The 19924-nt window shown below is 40.4% G+C and overlaps 1 protein-coding gene across 1 annotated transcript in view; it reads right to left on the bottom strand.

Annotated features, from left to right (window-relative positions):
* ANKFN1 (ankyrin repeat and fibronectin type III domain containing 1) overlaps nt 1-19924 on the bottom strand; it is a 302257-nt gene that overhangs the window by 52922 nt on the left and 229411 nt on the right. The window contains exons 8-13 of the mRNA XM_086686907.1: nt 19068-19165; nt 16653-16743; nt 11189-11296; nt 3009-3108; nt 2570-2702; nt 1990-2106 (exon numbers count right to left, since the gene is read on the bottom strand). Of these exons, the coding sequence (XP_086543033.1) occupies nt 1990-2106; nt 2570-2702; nt 3009-3108; nt 11189-11296; nt 16653-16743; nt 19068-19165 (647 nt within the window). The remainder of the gene's footprint in view (nt 1-1989; nt 2107-2569; nt 2703-3008; nt 3109-11188; nt 11297-16652; nt 16744-19067; nt 19166-19924) is intronic.

Here is a 19924-nt window from a genome sequence, read left to right on the forward strand (position 1 = left end):
TCCAAGAGCCATTTCAATGAGACTAATTGAGTAGGGGCACACTGGTCATCATGGCTTCTCTCTAGCCCTTCAGCATCTAGCTGCATTGGCTAGGACAGCCATACCCTTCTCATGTTACTGATACCAGATGAATGTGTTCTAGGAATGAAGAACCCTATTTGAAAAGTTGTTCAGTCTGTGATCCAAGCATGTCTGGGCTATATGGTGGGTTGAGAGTCCATTGAGGTGTCTGAATCTCCTGAGAAAGAACTTGACTGATACCAAGGAGACTCCTGGGAATGAGCTTTATCCTAAGAAAAGAACAGTTTCAGGTACAGTGGCTTGTTCTCACTCAAGCTGGTCAGTGATGAAAGGAAGGTGAGCTTTTTTTAAAAAAGGTCTTGGGGCACCTGGGTGGCTCAGCTGGTTAAGCACCCAACTTTGGCTCAGGTTATGATCTCGCGGTCCGTGAGTTCGAGCCCTGCATCGGGCCCTGTGCTGACAGCTCAGAGCCTAGAGCCTGTTTTGGATTCTGTATCTCCCTCTCTCTCTGACCCTCCCCTGTTCATGCTCTGTCTTTCTCTGTCTCAAAAATAAATAAACGTTTTTTCTTTTTTAAGTCTTTATTATTATTTTTTAATGTTTATTTATTTTTGAGAGAGAGATACAGGGTGTGAGTGGGGGCGGGGCAGAGACAGACACAGGATCCGAAGCAGGCCCCAGGCTTCACACTGTCAGCACAGAGCCTGATGTGAGCTTGAACTCACGAACTGAGAGATCATGACCTGAGCTGAAGTTGGACACTTAACCGACTGAGCCACTCAGGTGCCCCAGGAAGGGGAGCTTTGAATTCGGTACAGTCATCATGGCCCAGCTCCAAGAACTTCCCCTTGGGTTGAAGAAGATTTTGAAGTAAGAGTGTGTTGAAGTTGAGAACACTGCTAAAATCTCTGAGGCTGCTGAACACACAAGATAATAACCTGCCTCTGCAGTGGACTATAGCACAGAAAGAGTAAGAGTTGCCTTTCAGAATTATAATAGCAACACAGTAATTATTACTATTTCAGGTGGTTGAATTGTTAGTATTGTGTGGGTCAAGAAATGAAGTTCCTGTAATTGCTGGTGGGGGTGGAGCCACAGAAATATTTTTTTGTTGTTATGATCCTATTTTTATGCCTTGGCTAGTATGGCCTGGCCAAACACAGCTTACATAGATTCCTGTTATGTGTATTTCTGGGGTTTATGTAACTGACAGTTTTGTAGGGAAATACCGATCACTGCTAAAGGCTCAGTGATCTCTTCAAGACTCCAATTCCATGTAGCTAAGAACCACAAATTCAGCTAATACCAGAAGACAATGAAAAGAAATCCCAGAAGACCTTGGTTAAAATTCAGTGTAATTTCTAGGAGAGGCTCTGTAGCCTACAAATAATTCTTGCAGGGCTTGGGGACCTGGTCTGATTGGGTTAATAATATGGAAGGATGAATAAATTCAGAATTAAAGTTAAGGTTCTAAGAGTTTTCTTTCTTCTTATTTTTTTTTTTAAAGTAAGCAAAAATGTATGCAAATTCCTGTGCTTTAACAGAAGATCAAGCCAAGAAACTCCTCAAAATATCTTTTGGTCTCTTTTTCCATCTCTATGCACTAACAGAGCAGCAAGCGTTTGTCAGGTGATCCAAACTCCTCTTATTTTGCAAGTGATAAAACTGAGGCCCAGAAAGGAGAAATGATTAATATCAAACCCAGAAGTCAAGTCTCACATCTTGTTTAGGGGGGTCACTCCTAGACTCTTCAGGAGAGACCCTTGCCCCTCGTCCAGAAAATTGCCAAAGGCACAGATTCCCTACATGAGCTGAGTGCATCTCAGACTGCCTCAGAAGACTTCATATGCTTAGGGATCTGGAGAAGAAAGGAGCCCATCCTTTTCCTTTCCAGGTGGGCCTGGTACCTGAACTGGTCGAGTTTTTCTAAGATTTCCTTGCAATATAAGTTGAAACCTGGCCTCTCACCTGTAGCTGGGCTGTTGCTGCGAGCATCTTCTGCCGAGCTTGCAGCACTGTGGATGAGGACATGGAGATGGGTATGCTTTGCCTCAACCACCTTATATCTTCCCACATACAAGACAGCTGCAAAAGAAGTCACGAGGTCATATCATCATCCAAGCCAGTACATGATTTAGGTTGTGGCATCAAAGCAAAAAGCAGGGAAAAGGAAACCTGACCCCTGATGTTTGTTCTGCAGTCCATTTTCAGATACATGCAAAACAACTTTTTGATCTCTGTCCAATTGGAAAAAGATCTGAATGTTAATGAAATAGTCAGATCCACAATTTAGTCTTTGCCAAATGATCCTATAACTCAGAATAGTGGAGACACAATCTGACAGAATGCAAGCTTCTTTGCTTTGAAAATGTAATGTAGATGCTACTTTGGCATTTTTTATGGCATAGGGCATATCAGGGCAGAAGGAAGACCTTTGAGATAATTTCCTCCCACCCCAATACTTTGATCACTGGAGACTCCCCAACAAACTTTTCAGAGATTTATGCACAGAAACATTGGTGCAAAATGAAGTCAGAACTCAGTATACCTTTGTGAACCACAGAAAATCCTGTGTAATGGAACTGGTGTGAGAGTCATCAATTTCAACAATCGGTATTTGATCTTCATTGGTGACTAACATATTGTCTTTGTAATAAAATATAACAGCTATGTAGAGTCCTCTAAAAAGAAAAAGCAAAATAAAAAAATTGTCTTCAAGAGTCTCTACCAAGCTTGAATCATGGAAACATATATTTTTGCATGTGATAAAAGATCATTTAATATAACTATGAGCACAGTCTTGCTAGGTATGACATGGTCACAGACTAGTACTCACAGAAGTTACTATCTTGCGCAAATTTTCAGGAGAAAGTGAATCTCCTACTTTTCATAACAAAAAGGAAGTTTCTACCGAGTTTATACTTAGAACCCAAACCAGCTGATTCCTGAGAAGTTAAGACTTCCTGGAAAACCTGCATAGGACCCACCGTTTTAAGGTCTTCACAAACTTATTTGAGGAATGGAATAGGTGTTTCAGGCTCCTTGAGACTGACTGCTTGCGGCCTGTGGTTTGTAATTTTGAAGTTTCTGAAACACCGAAAAAAAAAAATAGAGTATAAACTCCATTGGCAGAGTAATAACACTCCCAGTATCTTCTTCCCTCCGTCCTGCCTTCCTCTCCCCCGTCCCCTCAGTGTTGCTTATCCTCAGTTTCATGTGGATCCAACTCATTCATTCTTACAAAAAGCTTTTATATCTTGAGTTGCTAGTGGTTAACTCAATTAATGATCAGCTCCTCAAAAATGTTGGAGGTGAGTAACATTTATAACTCGAGGGGGACCCCTTCGGCATTTTGCTTATATTTTCCTGATGAACAATTGATTATAATGAGGGATAAAAAGAAATGGAGTCAAACCCTTTGCCTCCTCCCATTGCCTTTAATATCCATACGTTTTCTCAATGCTGCCAAAGCTCTTATTAGTTCACACATTTCATTACATTTTTTTTCACTGTACAATTAATACAAAAAGTTTGGAGAATAGATAAAACAAAACTCTACCCATATCATGTTGCCATTTTAGTACAACCACTGCTAGCATTCTGGGGCAATCTTCCCCAGTGTATATATGTTGGCTCACACTACTAGTTGTAGGCATAGGTTATGATTATCATCAGTACTATTCAGAAGAAGAAACAGACACTAAGAGGTTAAAACAGATTGCCCAAGATAAAAGAGCCAGTGCCGAGAAAAACTGAGATGTTAATTTACTGAACAAATATTTGTTAGTACCCTACTACATACAGGGCTCTGTGGCTACATTTGGTGAGCAAATCATCCATTGCTGCTTCTGGTCACCCCTCCTACTTAGAACCTGGAGATTTCACTGATAAAACTTGCAGACTTCTCCTAGTAGTCTTTACAAATAGTACTGCGTGGAGCTGAGCGAAAAGATCACTGATTTCAGTCCTCGTGTGTTCTGTGTAATGGAGGGAAGCTGAGGTTGTTGGGGTCATCACCAAACTTCTGACAGACATGTCACTGGGGTAAGAATATCATCTACATTACTGCTGTTAGGCATGGAAACCTGGGTGGATGGCCCACGGCTGAGGCCCAGTGTGGCTCTGCTTACGATCCTATAGGAACAGCTGGGAATAAGTGGACTGACAAACATTCATGCCAGCTTCAAGCTAGTGCTGGTAATGGTTATTCCTGGCAGAACAAAGCAAAACATTTTTTTTTTTTTCTGACTTAAACATGAATTTGGCTGGTCATACCGTGCTTGAAAATGCTGCTGCTGGGACTTCCGGTTATAGGCAGCATATTGAACATACTCATCACATGCTACTCTCTCCTAAAATCTCACTAAAACCAGAGTGAAGAGATTAAAAAATAAAAAGGAAACTCCATAAATCTATAGAGACAAAGAGATGGAAAAGGAAACAAAAGCAAGTGAACTTGGTAGCTGGAAAGCAGATGGACAGATGGATTTAGCAGACTTGAGAAAGATGAGTCCTAAGCCAGCAGTGGAGGAGGCTAAGTAACCTGATTCACCCCTTGGGCACCACATACTGCTGGAAGTTGGGGATAAGTGTGGAGCTAAAATCAGAGGGATTTGTTGAAGTCTGTTTAAAAAGCAGTTGGACTTCTAGATCTCCTCTAACTTGCATAGCTGGACAAATACCCCTTCCCCACTCTAGAAAAAAGCTCTAGTGGCTTGTTCTCTGAAAAGCATAAAATTTGGTTTCTAGAGTGGGAGACATGGGGTACAGTTAAAAATGGGGGTGGGAGAATAGTACTGTATCCAAAACAAGTGATTAAATGAACATTTCCATACAGATGATTTTCCCATTGGGCTCTCAGAACCCTGGTGTTCAAACTTACACCCTCCGGGAAGGACACTGGAGGAAACTTTCTGGAGACTCTGACCAGACTAAGAGAATCCACTTAAAGCTTCCGACATTGCTTTCAATGGTTTCCTAAAGAAAAGCCCATGCCAGGCACCTGGGTGGCTCAGTCGGCTAAGCGTCTGACTTCGGCTCAGGTCACGATCTTGCGGTTTTTGAGTTCAAGCCCTGTGTCAGGCTCTGTGCTGACAGCTTGGAGCCTGGAGCCTGCTTCGGATTCTGTGTCTCCCTCTCTCTCTCTGCCACTCCACCACTCTCTCTCTCTCTCTCTCTCGCTCTCAAAAAAAATAAACATTAAATAAAAAACTTTTTTAAAAAGGCCATGCCAGATCACTCTACAGTGAAGCCTATAAATAAAGAACTTTATCCATGTACTCAGAGCTTCCTAACAGCTACTGAGCTCTCTTCTGTTAAGTCTCAGTAAACATCCAAGGATCACCAGGCAGTTGTGAAAAGCATCTAACAGGAAAAACAGAGGCCCAAACCAAAGAAATAAAAGGGCAATTCAGAGGAGAGACTATGCTGAGAGAAGAAAATACAAAATGAAACAAAGCCTATTATTAATAGCCTTAAAGATAAGCAGAGGCATTGCAGCCTTATAAAAAGGACAGAAGTTTCTAAGAGAAACATTCAGAGAATAAAAGAGAGCACTGGAAATTAAAAACATACTATCAAAAACTGAAAAACCCAATGGAAGGCTTAGAAAATGAGGTTGCAGAAATCTCTGAGAAAGAGCAAAAGGCCATGGGGATGGAAAAGTAAAAGAGAAAAAGAAATATTAACAGGATAACCTAGAAGGTTCAACACCAGACTAAGAGTTCTAGTAGGAGGGAGCAGAGAAAAAAGAGGGGGAGAAATAATTAAGAATAGGCCCCATAATTGAAGGGGGTAACTTTCTACATTGAAAGGGCCAGCCCAACAGACTACAATACATCCACACTAAGATATTTTTTATATTTTTATATTATTTTTTTATATTATTAAATATATTTAGAGGATGAGGGGTAGCAATTGTAATGTGCAATTAAGAGCAGGGAGGGAACAAAAAGAGAAATCATCCTTCCTTAGGTAATGCCTCAACTAAAAAAAAAAAATCAAGAATTAGAATATAAACGTGATATGGAGACATGAAGAAAGCATAAAAACAGATTTTAGGGTACTGAAGATAAAAAGAAATTTAAAACCTTCCAGAGAAGAAAAACAACAACATCGGTACCCTATAAAACCTCTGGAGTCAGAATGACATCAGACTTCTCAGCACTGAAAGCTAGAAAAGAACAAAGCAACACCTTCAAAACCTGAAAGAAAATTATTTCAACCAACAATTCTATCCTTGGGGCCCCTGGGTGGCTCAGTCGGTTGAGTGTCCAACTTCGGCTCAGGTCATTATCTCCCGGTTCATGGGTTTGAGCCCCCGGAATCGGGGTCTGTGCTGACAGCTTAGAGCCTGGAGCCTGCTTCGGATGCTGTGTCTCCCTCTCTCTGTCCCTCCCCCACTGGTGTTCTGTCTGTCTCTGTCTCTCAAAAATAAATAAACATTAAAAAAATAAATAAAAGAATTCTATCCTTAAGTGAGTGGTAAGTAGAACAAATGCATTTTTAGACATGGAGTGTATCTAAAATTTAGTTCCCAAGAATCCTCTCAGGAAATGACTAGAGTAAGGGCTCCACCAAAATGAAGGGCTAAGAAAAAGTTAAGACATGGGATACAGAAAGAAGCAATCCAGTATTGGAGAGTGGCCAGAAGACTCCTCAATATGGTGGTGAAAGGACATCCCAGGGTGCCAGCTGTGCACTGGACACAGGCAGCCAGCAACCAGTCTAGATTGGAGCAGTTCACAGGGCTCTAGGAGAGGTTTCTTTAAGAAGATGTAGTTGAAACAGTACTAATATATTTGATTGTATTGAGAGAAAATTGATACAACTGGAGAAAAGCTTGGGGATTAACTAGTTGTGACCACATAGAAAAATAAGCAAACATACAATGAAAGATGACTCTTTTAACGACATGGAAAACAAAAAGTTATCCAGGAAAGGGAAACAGTCATTGAGTTAAGTGATCATTATAATGTGAGCAATAAATACTGATCTTACTAAAATTACAATAGAAATATATTAGAAGAATGAAGGGTAGGAGGATGAATGTGTATGTAAGAGGGGGGGAAGGAAAAAAAATCATCTTCGTGAGCTAATGCCTCAAAAACACATCAAGAATCAGCAATATAAATGTTACTTAGAGATATGAAGAAAATATCAAAAGAACTGGCTAAAGGAATGGAGTCTTTGGGAAATAAAAAATGGAGAATGGGAGGAATTGCTTTTTTTTAAGTAATAAAGCTCTTAAGTGCTTTACTTAAAGTCATTCAATCCTTAAACAGTGGCTGGCAAGTATGTATAATTCTTACTGCATTTTACAGGTGAGCAAAAATGAGGTCTAGAGAGGTTAGGTAACTTGCTCAAGGTCACACAGCTAGTAAATGTCTAGTCTGAATTTGAACCCCGCTAATCCATGATTAGCTGTTTATGCTAAGATAACTCTCACATTATAGTCATACATAATGTAAATTAAAATTAAGATTAGACTGAAAAAGGAAGAAAAAAACTGAGAAATGCTCCTACTATCTGGGAAAGGGGCCCATGCAAATGTTAAGTATTCCAGGTCTCCTCACTCTGGGCACATGACAGAATTTCACTTTTTGGAACCCTTGTGGTTGGGTGTGGCCATGTGGCCAATTCTGGCCGATGAGTTTTGAGTGTAAGTGACATACATAAAGTCCTGTCCATATGAGACATTCAAGTGTTCCTTTTCCTTCTCCCAGGGTGCAGACAAATATTTCTAGAGAAAGGATGATGACAACACAGAAGGACAGCCCTCAGCTGACCAGTGGTAGACATACAGCTTGGGTGAGAAATAAATATTTGGGGGGGGGGGTCATTTGGTTATTGCAGCATATTATAGCTCACCTTGACTGATTCAGGGTCTATACTGACACACTGAGTCACTGATAGAGTGGCTTCTACTCTGGCTTCTGGCTCTGTGTAGCTCAGGACTCTGGAACAGTGTTCAGTTTTCTGGACTCCGAATGCATTAGTTCTTTAGCTTTTAAGTGCTTGGAACATAGGGAGTTTATTTTATTCATACTGATATGTCTAGCACCTGACACATAGTAGGCAGTGTTTCAATTAATGTGTGCCACTTGAAAAATTGGATAACTGAAATTCACTCCCACAGGGTATTGCTATGATGAACACAACTGGCTTCTTTATAACTCATTATGCCAGGGCATAAACTGTGTGAATAATAAAGGCTGCTCAACATCTCCACTGAATTTGCATCCCAGTCCTGAACATGCAGATTAACTGCAGCCACTTTAGCCAAAATACAGAAATCAATGTGGATTTTGGTATCTCCCATGTGAGGCTTTGGTAGGAGAAGGGTTGTTTTATTATTAATTCCACATTTGGAATATGCTGTGTACTTACTGAGTACTCCAGGCTCATTACAGTGGAGTCAGTGATTACATGTTAGTTCTAGGATTTATCAATAAAGAGATAGAGACTCCATTCTTCATCTGGAAGAGCAACGGAAGGAAAACAAGCTAGAGTTTGCAGAGTGCCTGTACTATGTCAGGCGAGTTTAGTACATTATTTAACTTAATCCCCATAACAATCCTGAAAGATAAATACTGTCATCCTGATTTTTCTGATGGGGAAGCTATGGCTCAGAGAGATCAAATGCTTTTCTCAGGGATACAGAGCTAGTAAGTAGTAGAAATGGGATTTGAACTAATTATTTTTTCTAACTATAAATTTGACATGCACTCAACCACACAGATCTCAATGTGGTTGAGTATTTTATTGTTTATTTATTTATTTTGAGAGAGAGAGAGAGAGAGAGAGAGAGCAAGCGAGCATGAGCAGGGGAGGGGCAGAGGGAGAGGGAGACAGAGAATCCCAAGGAGGCTCCGCATTGTCAGCATAGCCCAACATGGGGTTCGAACTCACAAACCATGAGATCATGACCTGAGGCAAAATCCAGAGTCAGATGCTTAACTGACTGAGCCACTCAAGGAGCCCTGTAGTTGAATATTTTAAATAACAGTTTTGTAGTTTTCTGTATGTAATACCTAATTATCCTTGGTTTATCCTTCTAGGCTTAGAGTAATGTTAAATTATCTTAAAATCATTCCTTTTTTGTGGGTGAGGTAATTTCCTTTATCTTAACATATTGTAGGTCAGCATTTTCCAAAGTCCATGTCTTGGAATACTAACTCTGTGAAAAAAGTTATACAATGACTTTGCAAATAAGTTTGGAAAATGCTTGGTTAACCAAATTCAAAATATCTCTTTATTAGAGTCTTTACTATTGTAATATCGATTTTACATTTCCAGGAAAGGGATGTATAATGCAACATTTTCCAAACTTACTGACCAGAGACTTTTTCAGCTGAGCATCTTATACAACCACTGTTCTTTGGAATACTTTGGGTACTGTTTAAGTGTCTAGAGTACATTTCAATATAAAAAATATTTTTTCCTTTTTGGGAAGTTCTGTTTATGCCTTACTTAAATTTTTCCTGACATTGTCTGCATATTTACATCCCTGTGGGGGAAAAGCATATACATGCTGAAAGTTAAATGGAAACTATTGAAATAATTGGGCTGTCTAGATAATTTATTTCTTGATTATTAGATAGTTACCCAACAGTAAAGGGGAGAGCATCTAAATCCTTAGATAATAAAAAAAAAAAAAAAAAAAAACAAAAAAACAACAACAAAAAACTACCTCTCATTCTCGTGAGTAGTTTTAGCTTTCTTCCCCTGGTAAAGACTAAACACAAAGTGGCTTATGAATTGCAAAGAATCATCTATCCAGTTGCTTTATTACCTTTGCCTGCCATACAAGAACCAATGGGCAGGGGAATGATGGAGAGAGAGGCAGAAGAGAGAAAGGAACCTAAATGATGCCTGGCCTGGTTAAATGAGCTCTGAGAACTGAGTGTACTTTGGTCAGTGTGGAATCTTTAAGGCCATGGTCTGGGTAAAGTTTTCCTTCAGATCTGGGAATGAAACTCATTTGAGTTTCCTTCTCAAACATGCATATTTACATTTTCTAATGAACCACTCATTAAAAGAATATTATTTTCTTACAAACACTTGTCCTCATTGCTAGCTAAAGCCAACATTTCTGAAGAGCTCTGTTGTTACACAGTAATTGGGACTCACTTTTTGCTAATGCTAAGTATGATTTTTTATACCTAGTCCAAACTCAGTTGCATCTCTTAGTTTCAGCCATGGATTTCTTACCTAGCTGGCCCAGCAGTGCCCTGAATCTGGAGAGTGCAATGCAGTTGGGATCTGATGGGTGAAGGAGCATGGAAAACGAAAACTTTATGGAGGCTTTAATTCTCCAAATAAAACTAAGTGCCTGCTCCACGAATCATTACACAGATCAGAAACCTGACCCTGTCCCATTTGAATAGCCCAAATAGGAGAGAAGTTTTTAAAAGCTTCTGAGAGATTTTCTGGGTATAGTTGGCCAGGTCTGGAGATGTGTGCTCTATTTTCTCCTAAGTAGTAGTACAGGGGACGATTAAAATTCAGGGTGAGATCAATCAACATCAGTGCCCAGTCCTAAAGGTAAAGGTGGGGGACACAAATGAGGTATGGCAAGAAGATTGCGCTTAGAGACAGAAAACCTGGGTCAGAATCTTGATTCTGTGTTTTCCTGGCAGTGTGACCTTGGTCAAGTCACTTAGCTTTAGTGGTAACTGCCAGCATGAGGATGAAAAAGAGACCGTGGATGTGAAATTGCATTGTAAGCTTTATTACAAATATACACGAAGGTTTCTTGTTGCTGTTAAAAATTGGCTAAATTTCCTCAGGGATGCTCACGGAGTTTTCCTGGGGACTGAAAAGTTTGAGGGTGAATATCTCAAAGACCTGGGACACTGAGGAGTTTTGTGAAGGGACAGCTCAAAGGGAAGGGAACTGGTGGCAGCTGCTGTTTTTCTTGAGCTTTTTTTCAAACTGTTTGCATGGAGAGAGGGTAAGACAGAAAGAAAGGAAGGGAATGAAGGAGAGGGAAGTCTCTTCTGAAGGGTTAAAGCAAGATAGTGCTGTAAAGTGATTCCAGATGTACAAATATTAATATCTCTCTCTCCCTGATGAATGAGAAGGTATGACCCAGTTAGGAAACTGCTAAAATTACCGGCGCCACCGAGACCTCAGTCGATGGCCCAGCGCAGATTTTTATCCTTACCCCGGCAACTATAATGCTGATGAAGGGCTCGGACCTGCTGCAGCAGACCTTCCAAAACTTCACTCTGTCCCTTGTGTCTGGGCTCTCTGTCGTCATAGTCCTTCCAGTCTATTGAACAAAAGAAACAAACAGAATGAAATTTTAAAGCAAGGAGGCCTTTCCCCGGAGGCGCTGCCTCAGGAGCTGGGCTCTGCTCACACTCCCCTAGACTCTGGATGAGCACCTGGCACTCGCACAGCTGGCAGTCAGTGCCAAGGGTTTGCAGCTGCCATTGTTCAGGGCCCTGTGCAAAACAGTAATTGTGGTTGGGTTTTGTGTGTGTGTGTGTGTTGGGCAGTTTTAGGGCAAGAGAAAATGGTGACTGAAAGCCAAAAGAAAACAGGGAATCTGGGAGTCCGGTTTCTCCTCCCCAGCTCCTTACCCTCCTTTCAGCATCCCGGGTCCTAATCAGTTCCCCTGCCACCTCTCCACTCAGCACCCCAAATGGCACCTGGATATCCACAGTAGGAAAGAAAGGGGTGGGAATGTGCAGACTAGACGAAATCCACAGTCCCAATGCTTTTATTGTAGGTTTCACACTTTTGGCCAAATTGACATTTCTTTCCAAGGAAAGAGCCCATGTCAGATGCCAAGAAATGGAAATCTACATTTCGCTCTAATGAATGTCTGCTTTGGTTAGCTGGCACAGCAGCCCCTGTACATACTCTGAGCCACCAACCACCCTGTCTGCTCAGTCTCTAAATATACAGTATTAGCTTACATGGCAAATTTAAATTGCAATACCCACTGAGATTTTTCTCCCCCTTCTATTTTCATTCCATTTGGCTATAATGATATCAAGAGTAATAACCCGTACGGGACTAATGTCAAGATTGTAATTCTGCTGTCTCCGACTCTGATTTTTTTTTTTTTTTTCAGCAGGTCTGTCATTTCATAGTCCATCCCATCTTCTCACTATCCACTCAGTTTTGCTTTCTGAACCTTTTAAAAGCAACAACTTAAAGCACTTCTTGGTTGAAATACTTTCTCTAAAAATGCTAGTCATTCTTTTCTAGTAAGGCCAGTTAGTTCATAAGTGTATCTGAGGCTTCAATTCTAATTGAATGCGTTTCAAATTCTCTCCCCCCAGGTTTATTTTAAAATATGGAGTCTGCCTTGTTCAGAAAGTTAAGCAGATGTCCTGATGGTCAAAGTTAGATAACCATTGGTCCATCCACGGCCTAGTAGTACAGCACAGTTGGAAAGAACACAGGTTCTGGAGTCAGAAAAACCTGCGTGTGACTCCTGGCTCTTTGGACTCCTGGTTCAGTATCTGTAGGGCACATTACTTACGCTGACAAGGCCTCTACTCTGTAATGTGAAAAATGAACATAGCACCTACCTTGCAGGACCTTTTGTGAGGACTAAATGAGAGGTTTATTAGGTACCCAGTACAATGCCTGTTAATGGCATTATGTCAGTCATAACTAATCATAACTTAGAAAGAAGGGAATTCTCTGAGGAAGAGTTAACTCCCTGAGTAGCGACTATGGAAACATAATTTCTCACCCTATCACATGATTCCCTGTGAAGAAGGAGACCTCAGACATTTTTGAATCCTTCATGCTTCCTACCCTTCCCCATGTGTCCTTCTCCATTTTACCTCTCAGAAGATGGAGGCCTAGAGAGAACCATTCCAATTCTATGTTACTCAGCTTATCTGGGGGCGTAGCCAGGCCCATAACGTAGTTACATGGCCCTCCATATAGTGCTCCTTTCCTTATGCTGTGGACACGTTTTCTTTTGTTTTGTTTCTTTTGGGAAGGAGGGTCAGAGCTTGGTTGGAGTTTGTGTGGTGTGGCTTAGTTGTGGTCAACTCTGGAGACAGGGAATTGGCATAGGTGCCTTCTGTAGACTCTGTTCCTTGTGGGCAGAAACCGTGACTTAATTTCTCTTTGCCTCAGGTTTCTTCTCTGCAAAGTGAGTTTTTGAATATTTTTTAAAGGTTGTTTGAAGTTTAGAAAACCAACGTATGTAAAACACCATTATGGGCACATTAGGGACACTCGTTAGGTGTTGGTGAGGCATTGTGAACAGAAGGATGGTGTTCAGGTAGACTGGGCTGGGGAAGGTGCTTTTACTGGTAAATTTGGAAATGTTTGAGGAAGTGAACTCCCAGTGATCTTCTGCCTTATTTGCAGTGTCCCTGGTAGTAGTCAGGGCACAGTGATAATAGATGCTGCTGTCATGGATTCCCAACGGCCATTCTGAGTTTGTTCCTGCCGTTGAAAAAATGCATCTGTAGTGCTCATAAGATGAGTAATGTTTGCTTGAGTAAGACTCCTGGGTGGCTGAGTTATTATGTGGCCCTGCACTTAGCAATACGTTCTAATGTGTGTTAATACTGCCATCGATGCAGGGGGAGCTGACATGGAGCTGGCTCTTTCCGCCGAGCCCCATTACGTCAGAGGCGAGCTCAAGCTCGAAGATTGCTAATGCTAAATTGCAGCCCAAGTGAGCACTGGACATGATGCCAAGGTTTTTGGAAAGAATGAGTTTTTCTCAGAGATGTTTGGAAGGTTCTGATGACTACATAAAATAGGAGACTTTAGGGATGAGGGAGAAAATTGAAAATATATTAAGAAATCAGGAACCTGACAGGAATAAACTTAGTGTGGGAGGAAAAGAGCAGATTGTGCCACATAATACAGTTCAGTGTTCTGGTAATGAGACACTTCAATTGCAACACAATGCAGAGCTTACATTCACTGGCGATATCAGGGCTTTCCTGATCGTAACTCAGACAAGCCTGTCTGGGTCCTTTTCTCTTATTATGTACCATACCATATAACATAAGTCTATAAAAACACATTAAGGCCTTTTGTAAAAATATAGAAAAAAGTTTTATAGCTTACTGGAACATATTACCAAATTTCCAATTACTCTGTCATGTTAGAATACATTGTCCTCTAGTAAATATCTGAATACTGATATCTGTTGCATCACAATGTCATAGTCTGTTTATAAATAGAAGCAGAGTCTTATATTGTTCTTTTCCAAGTGATATGGCATGTCTGCAGCAACTATAACGGCATGTTTGGATTTTAGTTCTTTGCCAGATACCCTTACTAGTCAAATGGGCCATTTTAGAGAGTGTTGCCATTTGCTATGTTAATTAGCAATAAGTGACTCTTCCCAGTCCTGGACAACTGTCCTAGTCACTCTGGAGAAAGCCCTGAAGGGCTTTGAGGGAGAGTGTCTGAACAGAATTTGAAGTTTATAGAACTGGAACATCTGATGCTTATAAGTAAATGCATCCATATGCAGATCAGAATTTGTATTTGGAGTAGGTTTTCCCATGTCCCACCTTCAGGTCAATCAACACTATCATTTTTTTTTTTTTTCATTTTCTGTTCCTTCTATCCCTTTATCTACAATAATAAATATATTCTTTTTTTTTTTTTTTTCCTAGAATGAGATTGGTTCCCTTAGTATCTTAATCTTGCAGCATTCCCAGTTTGTGTTTCTGATGTCTACAATAAGAAAGATGTCCAGATAAGACTGGAATAATTAAATCATTGAATGCCTACGGGACTCAGGGAGGGGCCTTAGAGAGCTCTGGTGTCAGTGGTCCAAGGCCCTATATGACCTGGCGTCACTCCCGGAGTGACAGTCAGGAATGGTTGGCTGGCTGGCTCTTAGTCTGCTTGTCTGCCTGATGATGGGGCACTAGTTCCCACAGCATAGGAGATGTGGTATGGGTCCAATCAGTTCAGGCCTGAATCCTGGCTCAGCCACATATGAGTTGTGACCTCGGACAAGGCAGCATCCTCTCTGAATCCCAATTTCCTTATTAATAGAAGGGGAGGACAGCACAGTGGTTAAGAACAAGGGCCACTGGGTTTGGACCTGACTTCAGTGCTTGCTAATTTTGTGGTGTTGGGCTCTATGCCTGTACCTCTATGTTAGTAGGTCCCTCCCTGGTAAAATGAGACTACTAATAAAACCACCTCAATAGGTCTGTTATGAAGATTGAATGAGTAGATCCCTGTAAAGCTCTTAGATTAATGTCCAGCATATAATGAGTCTAATGACCGTTGGCTCTGATGTTCAGAGTGATGCAGAAGATGATGACAGTGCTTATCCACAAGACAGGAACAGTGGTGAAGGACTGAGGTGAGGGTTTAGTGAGACACTGACGAAAGCCCATAACATGCCACCTGATTCGTGCTTGGCCCTAGGTAAAGGGTTGTTCTAAAACACGAAAAGCACATAAATACATAAAAAAGAAAACTAAAGAGTCTATAATCTTATACCCCAAATACCCACTGCCACATATTGATAGTTATGTGCAGACGTGCCTTCCTAGTAATAGGAAGCTTAAATATGTGCTAGAAAATTTTGCATGTTTTTATATAAAACTTCCAAAGTAAGAGTTTCTTCCACACAATGAAGTTTTTTTAAACACCATTTTTAGTGGCTGCCTTTTGTTTTATAATATGGATATGTAAATACCATACTTTATTTAACCATTGAATTGATATTGGATATTTGTTCTCCCTACCATACACAATATTTCACTATATCAATATATTGCTATAGTGCACATATTTGTTCATAATTGTCTGTCTGCATTTGTTTTCTTGGCTTCGATTCCTAGATATGTAATTATGGGGTAAAAAGAAACGAATGTTTTTATTATGACAAATTGTATCTCACAAAGGATGTAGCAGTCTGCACTCTCACAAGAAGCATATGATACCATTTTGAACTATCATATTCATGGAGACTTTTTAAAAAATGAAAACACAGTTCAGAGCAATAGGCTCATTATACAGAAAAATCTATCATATGATATATTTAGAGATGCTTCTTCTGGTTAATAGAGAGTTACCAAATATACCAGACATAATAAGTTACTAATCTTTAAATAACTAGAAGTGGCTTTTGTTGTGGTTTTCAGCTCCCACTATAAATATTATATATTTGTAGCAGAGGGTAGCAGAGTGCCTGTTACTAAGAAAGATTCTTTTTCTGACATTGTGTCAGAAGAATATCTCATTCTCTTATCAATTGGATGTGGGTGAGGGAGTGAGGAGGAGAGGAGAGCTAGAATGGGCTGGCCACTCCCTCTGCTGTCATTCCCCACATCCCCACGAAAGTCTTGGGAAAGGTCAGATTGGGCTCCTACAGATTTGGAGAGGTTAAGGAACTTTTGAAGGCCACGCGGCTAATAAAATGTATCATGGGTACTGAATTTGGTCTTGCCGGTTCCAAATTCCCTCTCCTCTCATTGCACCGAGTTGCCTCCCAAGGGAACATTTCTGCAGAGGAATCCTTCATTATGTGGCCCAGAGGCTACTCTGAGGAGGTTTTGTTAGTCCCCAGCAGTGGGGAGAGGGAAAGGCAGTGGTGTCCGGAGGATGGATGGAGGGGGAGTTGGAGCCTGTTGCCAGGCTTGAGAGAGTTCACAGCCACCACCTACTGGAAGGCGAGGCACATGCCGGAGTCGTGGTCTGAGCAGGTCCCCATCCCTTCATGTTATAAGCCGAGACTTGAACAAAATACTGTTGGCCCTGAAAAGTATCGAAATAGAGAGAATGATGCATTAGGAATTTTACTGAATCACTTTAGTCTAGAGTCCTGTGTCCAATGAACAACTTGATCCCTTGGGAAATCTACTAGCCATACGTTAGCTTTCTAGATTTTATTGACTATCACATTTATTTATGTGTAATGATAAACATTTTGGGGTGCTCTCAGTTTCTATGAGCTTCCCCCCCCCAAATTATACACTAATTATTAAAAGTCAAGTTTTACCAAAAACAGCAATTCCTCACCTCTTTCTCTTTATTTTCCCCTCCCCAGAGGCAGTCACCATCATTTTTATTAGCTGATTGACTTGCTTTTAAAATTAAGAAGTTACAATGCACGTATTTTCATAATAGTACATCAGAGATATGGTTCATTCATTTAGGGGCTGCATAGTAAGTACTTCACTGTGGGCAAATATTGTCATTTATGTAACCAGTCCCCTACCAATGAACATTAAGATTGTTTCTACATTTTATGCCATATTAAATAATGCTTTGCTTCTTTGATTTTACTTCAAGTTTAAAACCATTATTAAAACAATGGTTATATTCTTTAATGTCTTATGACACTAAAAATTTAGGAGTTGTTTTGTTTACTTATAAACTTCAGATGTTTTGTATAGTTTTACATTTTTCCTTTGAGTTTTTTTTCTTTACCCAGTGAACCCAAAGAGGCATTTTTGAAGCCAGCATTTGATAAAACATCCCTTGCAAAAATTGTAAAATAATGTTTGAAGTAAAAAAACAAAAAAACACAACCCAAAAACCAAAAAACAAAACAAAAAAACCCCACATCTTCGTAGAGCCTTTGCTAGATATTTTAATAATGTTGGCCTTACCATATTATAAAGTTAATTTTTTTAACATTAAAAATAGGTTTCTACGTACTTCAAGGTTATAGAGATTCCGCAGAAGTGTAAATCTACTTCTAGGCTTTTATGTGATTAGGATAGTGTCTGAATTGCTCTCATTGGACGACCAAGTGGAAAAACTTAATCCCTATAAAAATTAGTTCAAATATTAGAGAAACTCTCTGTAGAGAGTTTTCCATTTTTATCACAATATCACTTTTTCTTTTAAGCAAAGGAAATTCCCTAGGGTTCTCTTCTGGCCCTTTTCCATCATGTGAGCTATAGGGTTGGGAATCAGTCTTCTGCCGATAGCATCTCTGGGGGCCACCCACTCAGGGGTTTGTTTGTTCTGGTAATCCACAGTTTTGGCCCCTGGTGTAGATGTGTGATTAGGACTAAAAGTCAAGATTCTGTGGTGGTGACCCAACCACCAAGAATTCTGTATTCTAGCTGGTTCAAACTTGAAGAGATGCAACCTAATGCAACTTTTTCATGCTGGGTTTCAGGAGTACACTTTACACATAACTGGTTTAAAGGACTGATCTTTTTGAAACACAACAAGACCAAGAAAATTCTCCCCCTACCTCTTGCATAGAAAGGTCCTAAGATAATTAAGGATTCTAATTGGAGTAAAAAAATAAAAACAAAAAACAAAACAAAACAAAAAAACCCCGACAGGTTTGATAAGTATACTTTAAAAACTTTACTAAAAAATATTCTGATGATTCAGTTTTGTTTGCATTTTAATTACTTGAGGAGATACAGGGTTTGTTTCAGTGTGAACTGATGTGCCAGGTGTTTTTATTTTTTGCATTTCATATGCTCCTATGGTGTATAGTTGTATAAATAATTAACGTTTGAGTTTAGATTGATTAAACAAATAAGCTCAGCTTGTTCCAGTTTTTCATTCACAGTTTAAATTGGTTCAGGTTACTGAGAAATGTAGTGCCACCATATATAGTTTCTTTTCTGTGAAAGCAGATTTAGACAGATTTTTTTTTTTTTTTTTAATCAAGGGAAAAGGATTTCTCTCAGGAAATTGTATGACTCCAATAGATGACTGATCTCAACCAAGGCTATGGGGGTGAGGGTTAGAGGAGGCTGTTATTTTTACCATCAGACAGGGAGTCAAAATTGGATCTCTCCGAGCCTTTGATCCCCCCTAAAGATTAGACTGTGATCCAGAAAGCAGCAGCTTTCAAGGCTTGCATGAGGCCAGTCTTTTTCTGATCTCTGTAGAACATGGCAGCTTACAAAGTGGTTCATGCTGTCTGCTCAGTCCTTTGTGGAGTTCAGATTATGGATACCAGACATATCACACTTAACGAGTGGCAGTTGTTGCCAGAGGGCTGGGTGTTGGCTGTCGCTTCCAGAGTAGGCATTTGCTACCCGAATCCCAGCACAAACATCAGGAGCAGGGGAATGGGAAGCCTAATGGGAGGATTTGGCATTTACCGTTGTCAGTCCTGTGATTGTGCATCTCAGGGTCTGCAAGTTTTCCATGATGATCTCTCCAGACAAAGGACGAAAGTCTTTAGACATGCTCCATTCCACTGGAAGGAGAGAAAGAAAAAGAGAATGAAATCCACTCACATATCAAGAAACATCACAGAAACTCTAGCAAAAGTCCCTCTCAAAAACGGTACATTTATCCTCTTTTCCCTATATTTGCACATCTAACAATTTGCCTCGGGACAGCAATTCGGTTTCCAAGTCTCAATTATTTTTTAAAACAAGAGAGGAAGACAATTAACCATTCAGCAGTGATTAATACACCTTTAAGTGTGCATATGTGTATGTATCTGTGTATACATGTACATAGACACATGCATCCTCAGGCACATTATACATAACAGTTCAGTGTAGGTAGAAGGTAAGTTATTTATTGCATGTAAGAAGTGAAGGGTACACTGGGACATTGCCTTCTGTTCGCTGCCCATATCTGATCTGGCCTTCAGCAATCTCCTGAAAGTGCTATTTCAAGGTCCCAGGGACATTCTCATCCCAAACAAAGAAGCCTCCTTTCATTTCCTGCTGGGTCATTTGACACCTTCTTCTGGAAGCATTCTCTTCCTTTAGTGTCTCACACGCTGCTCCCCAGGCTCTCCTTCTCCTCTCTGGTCCTGTCCTCCAGGCTTTTTCATTGGCTTCTCTTCAGCCTGAGGATTTGGGGTTTGTGGCTGACCTCTTCAGTGCTCCCCCTCAACCTGACATCCCCAGAATGGGTATTCATTCACAGTTAAAGCTAACACCCAAATTCTAACACCCCATCTTACCCAGAGACCATTTTCTTTCATATCATAGCATTTTCC

This window comes from Puma concolor, chromosome E1, assembly GCF_028749965.1.
Source record: "Puma concolor isolate L17-30 chromosome E1, mPumCon1.1.hap2, whole genome shotgun sequence".
In the NCBI taxonomy this organism is placed as follows: Eukaryota; Metazoa; Chordata; class Mammalia; order Carnivora; family Felidae; genus Puma; species Puma concolor.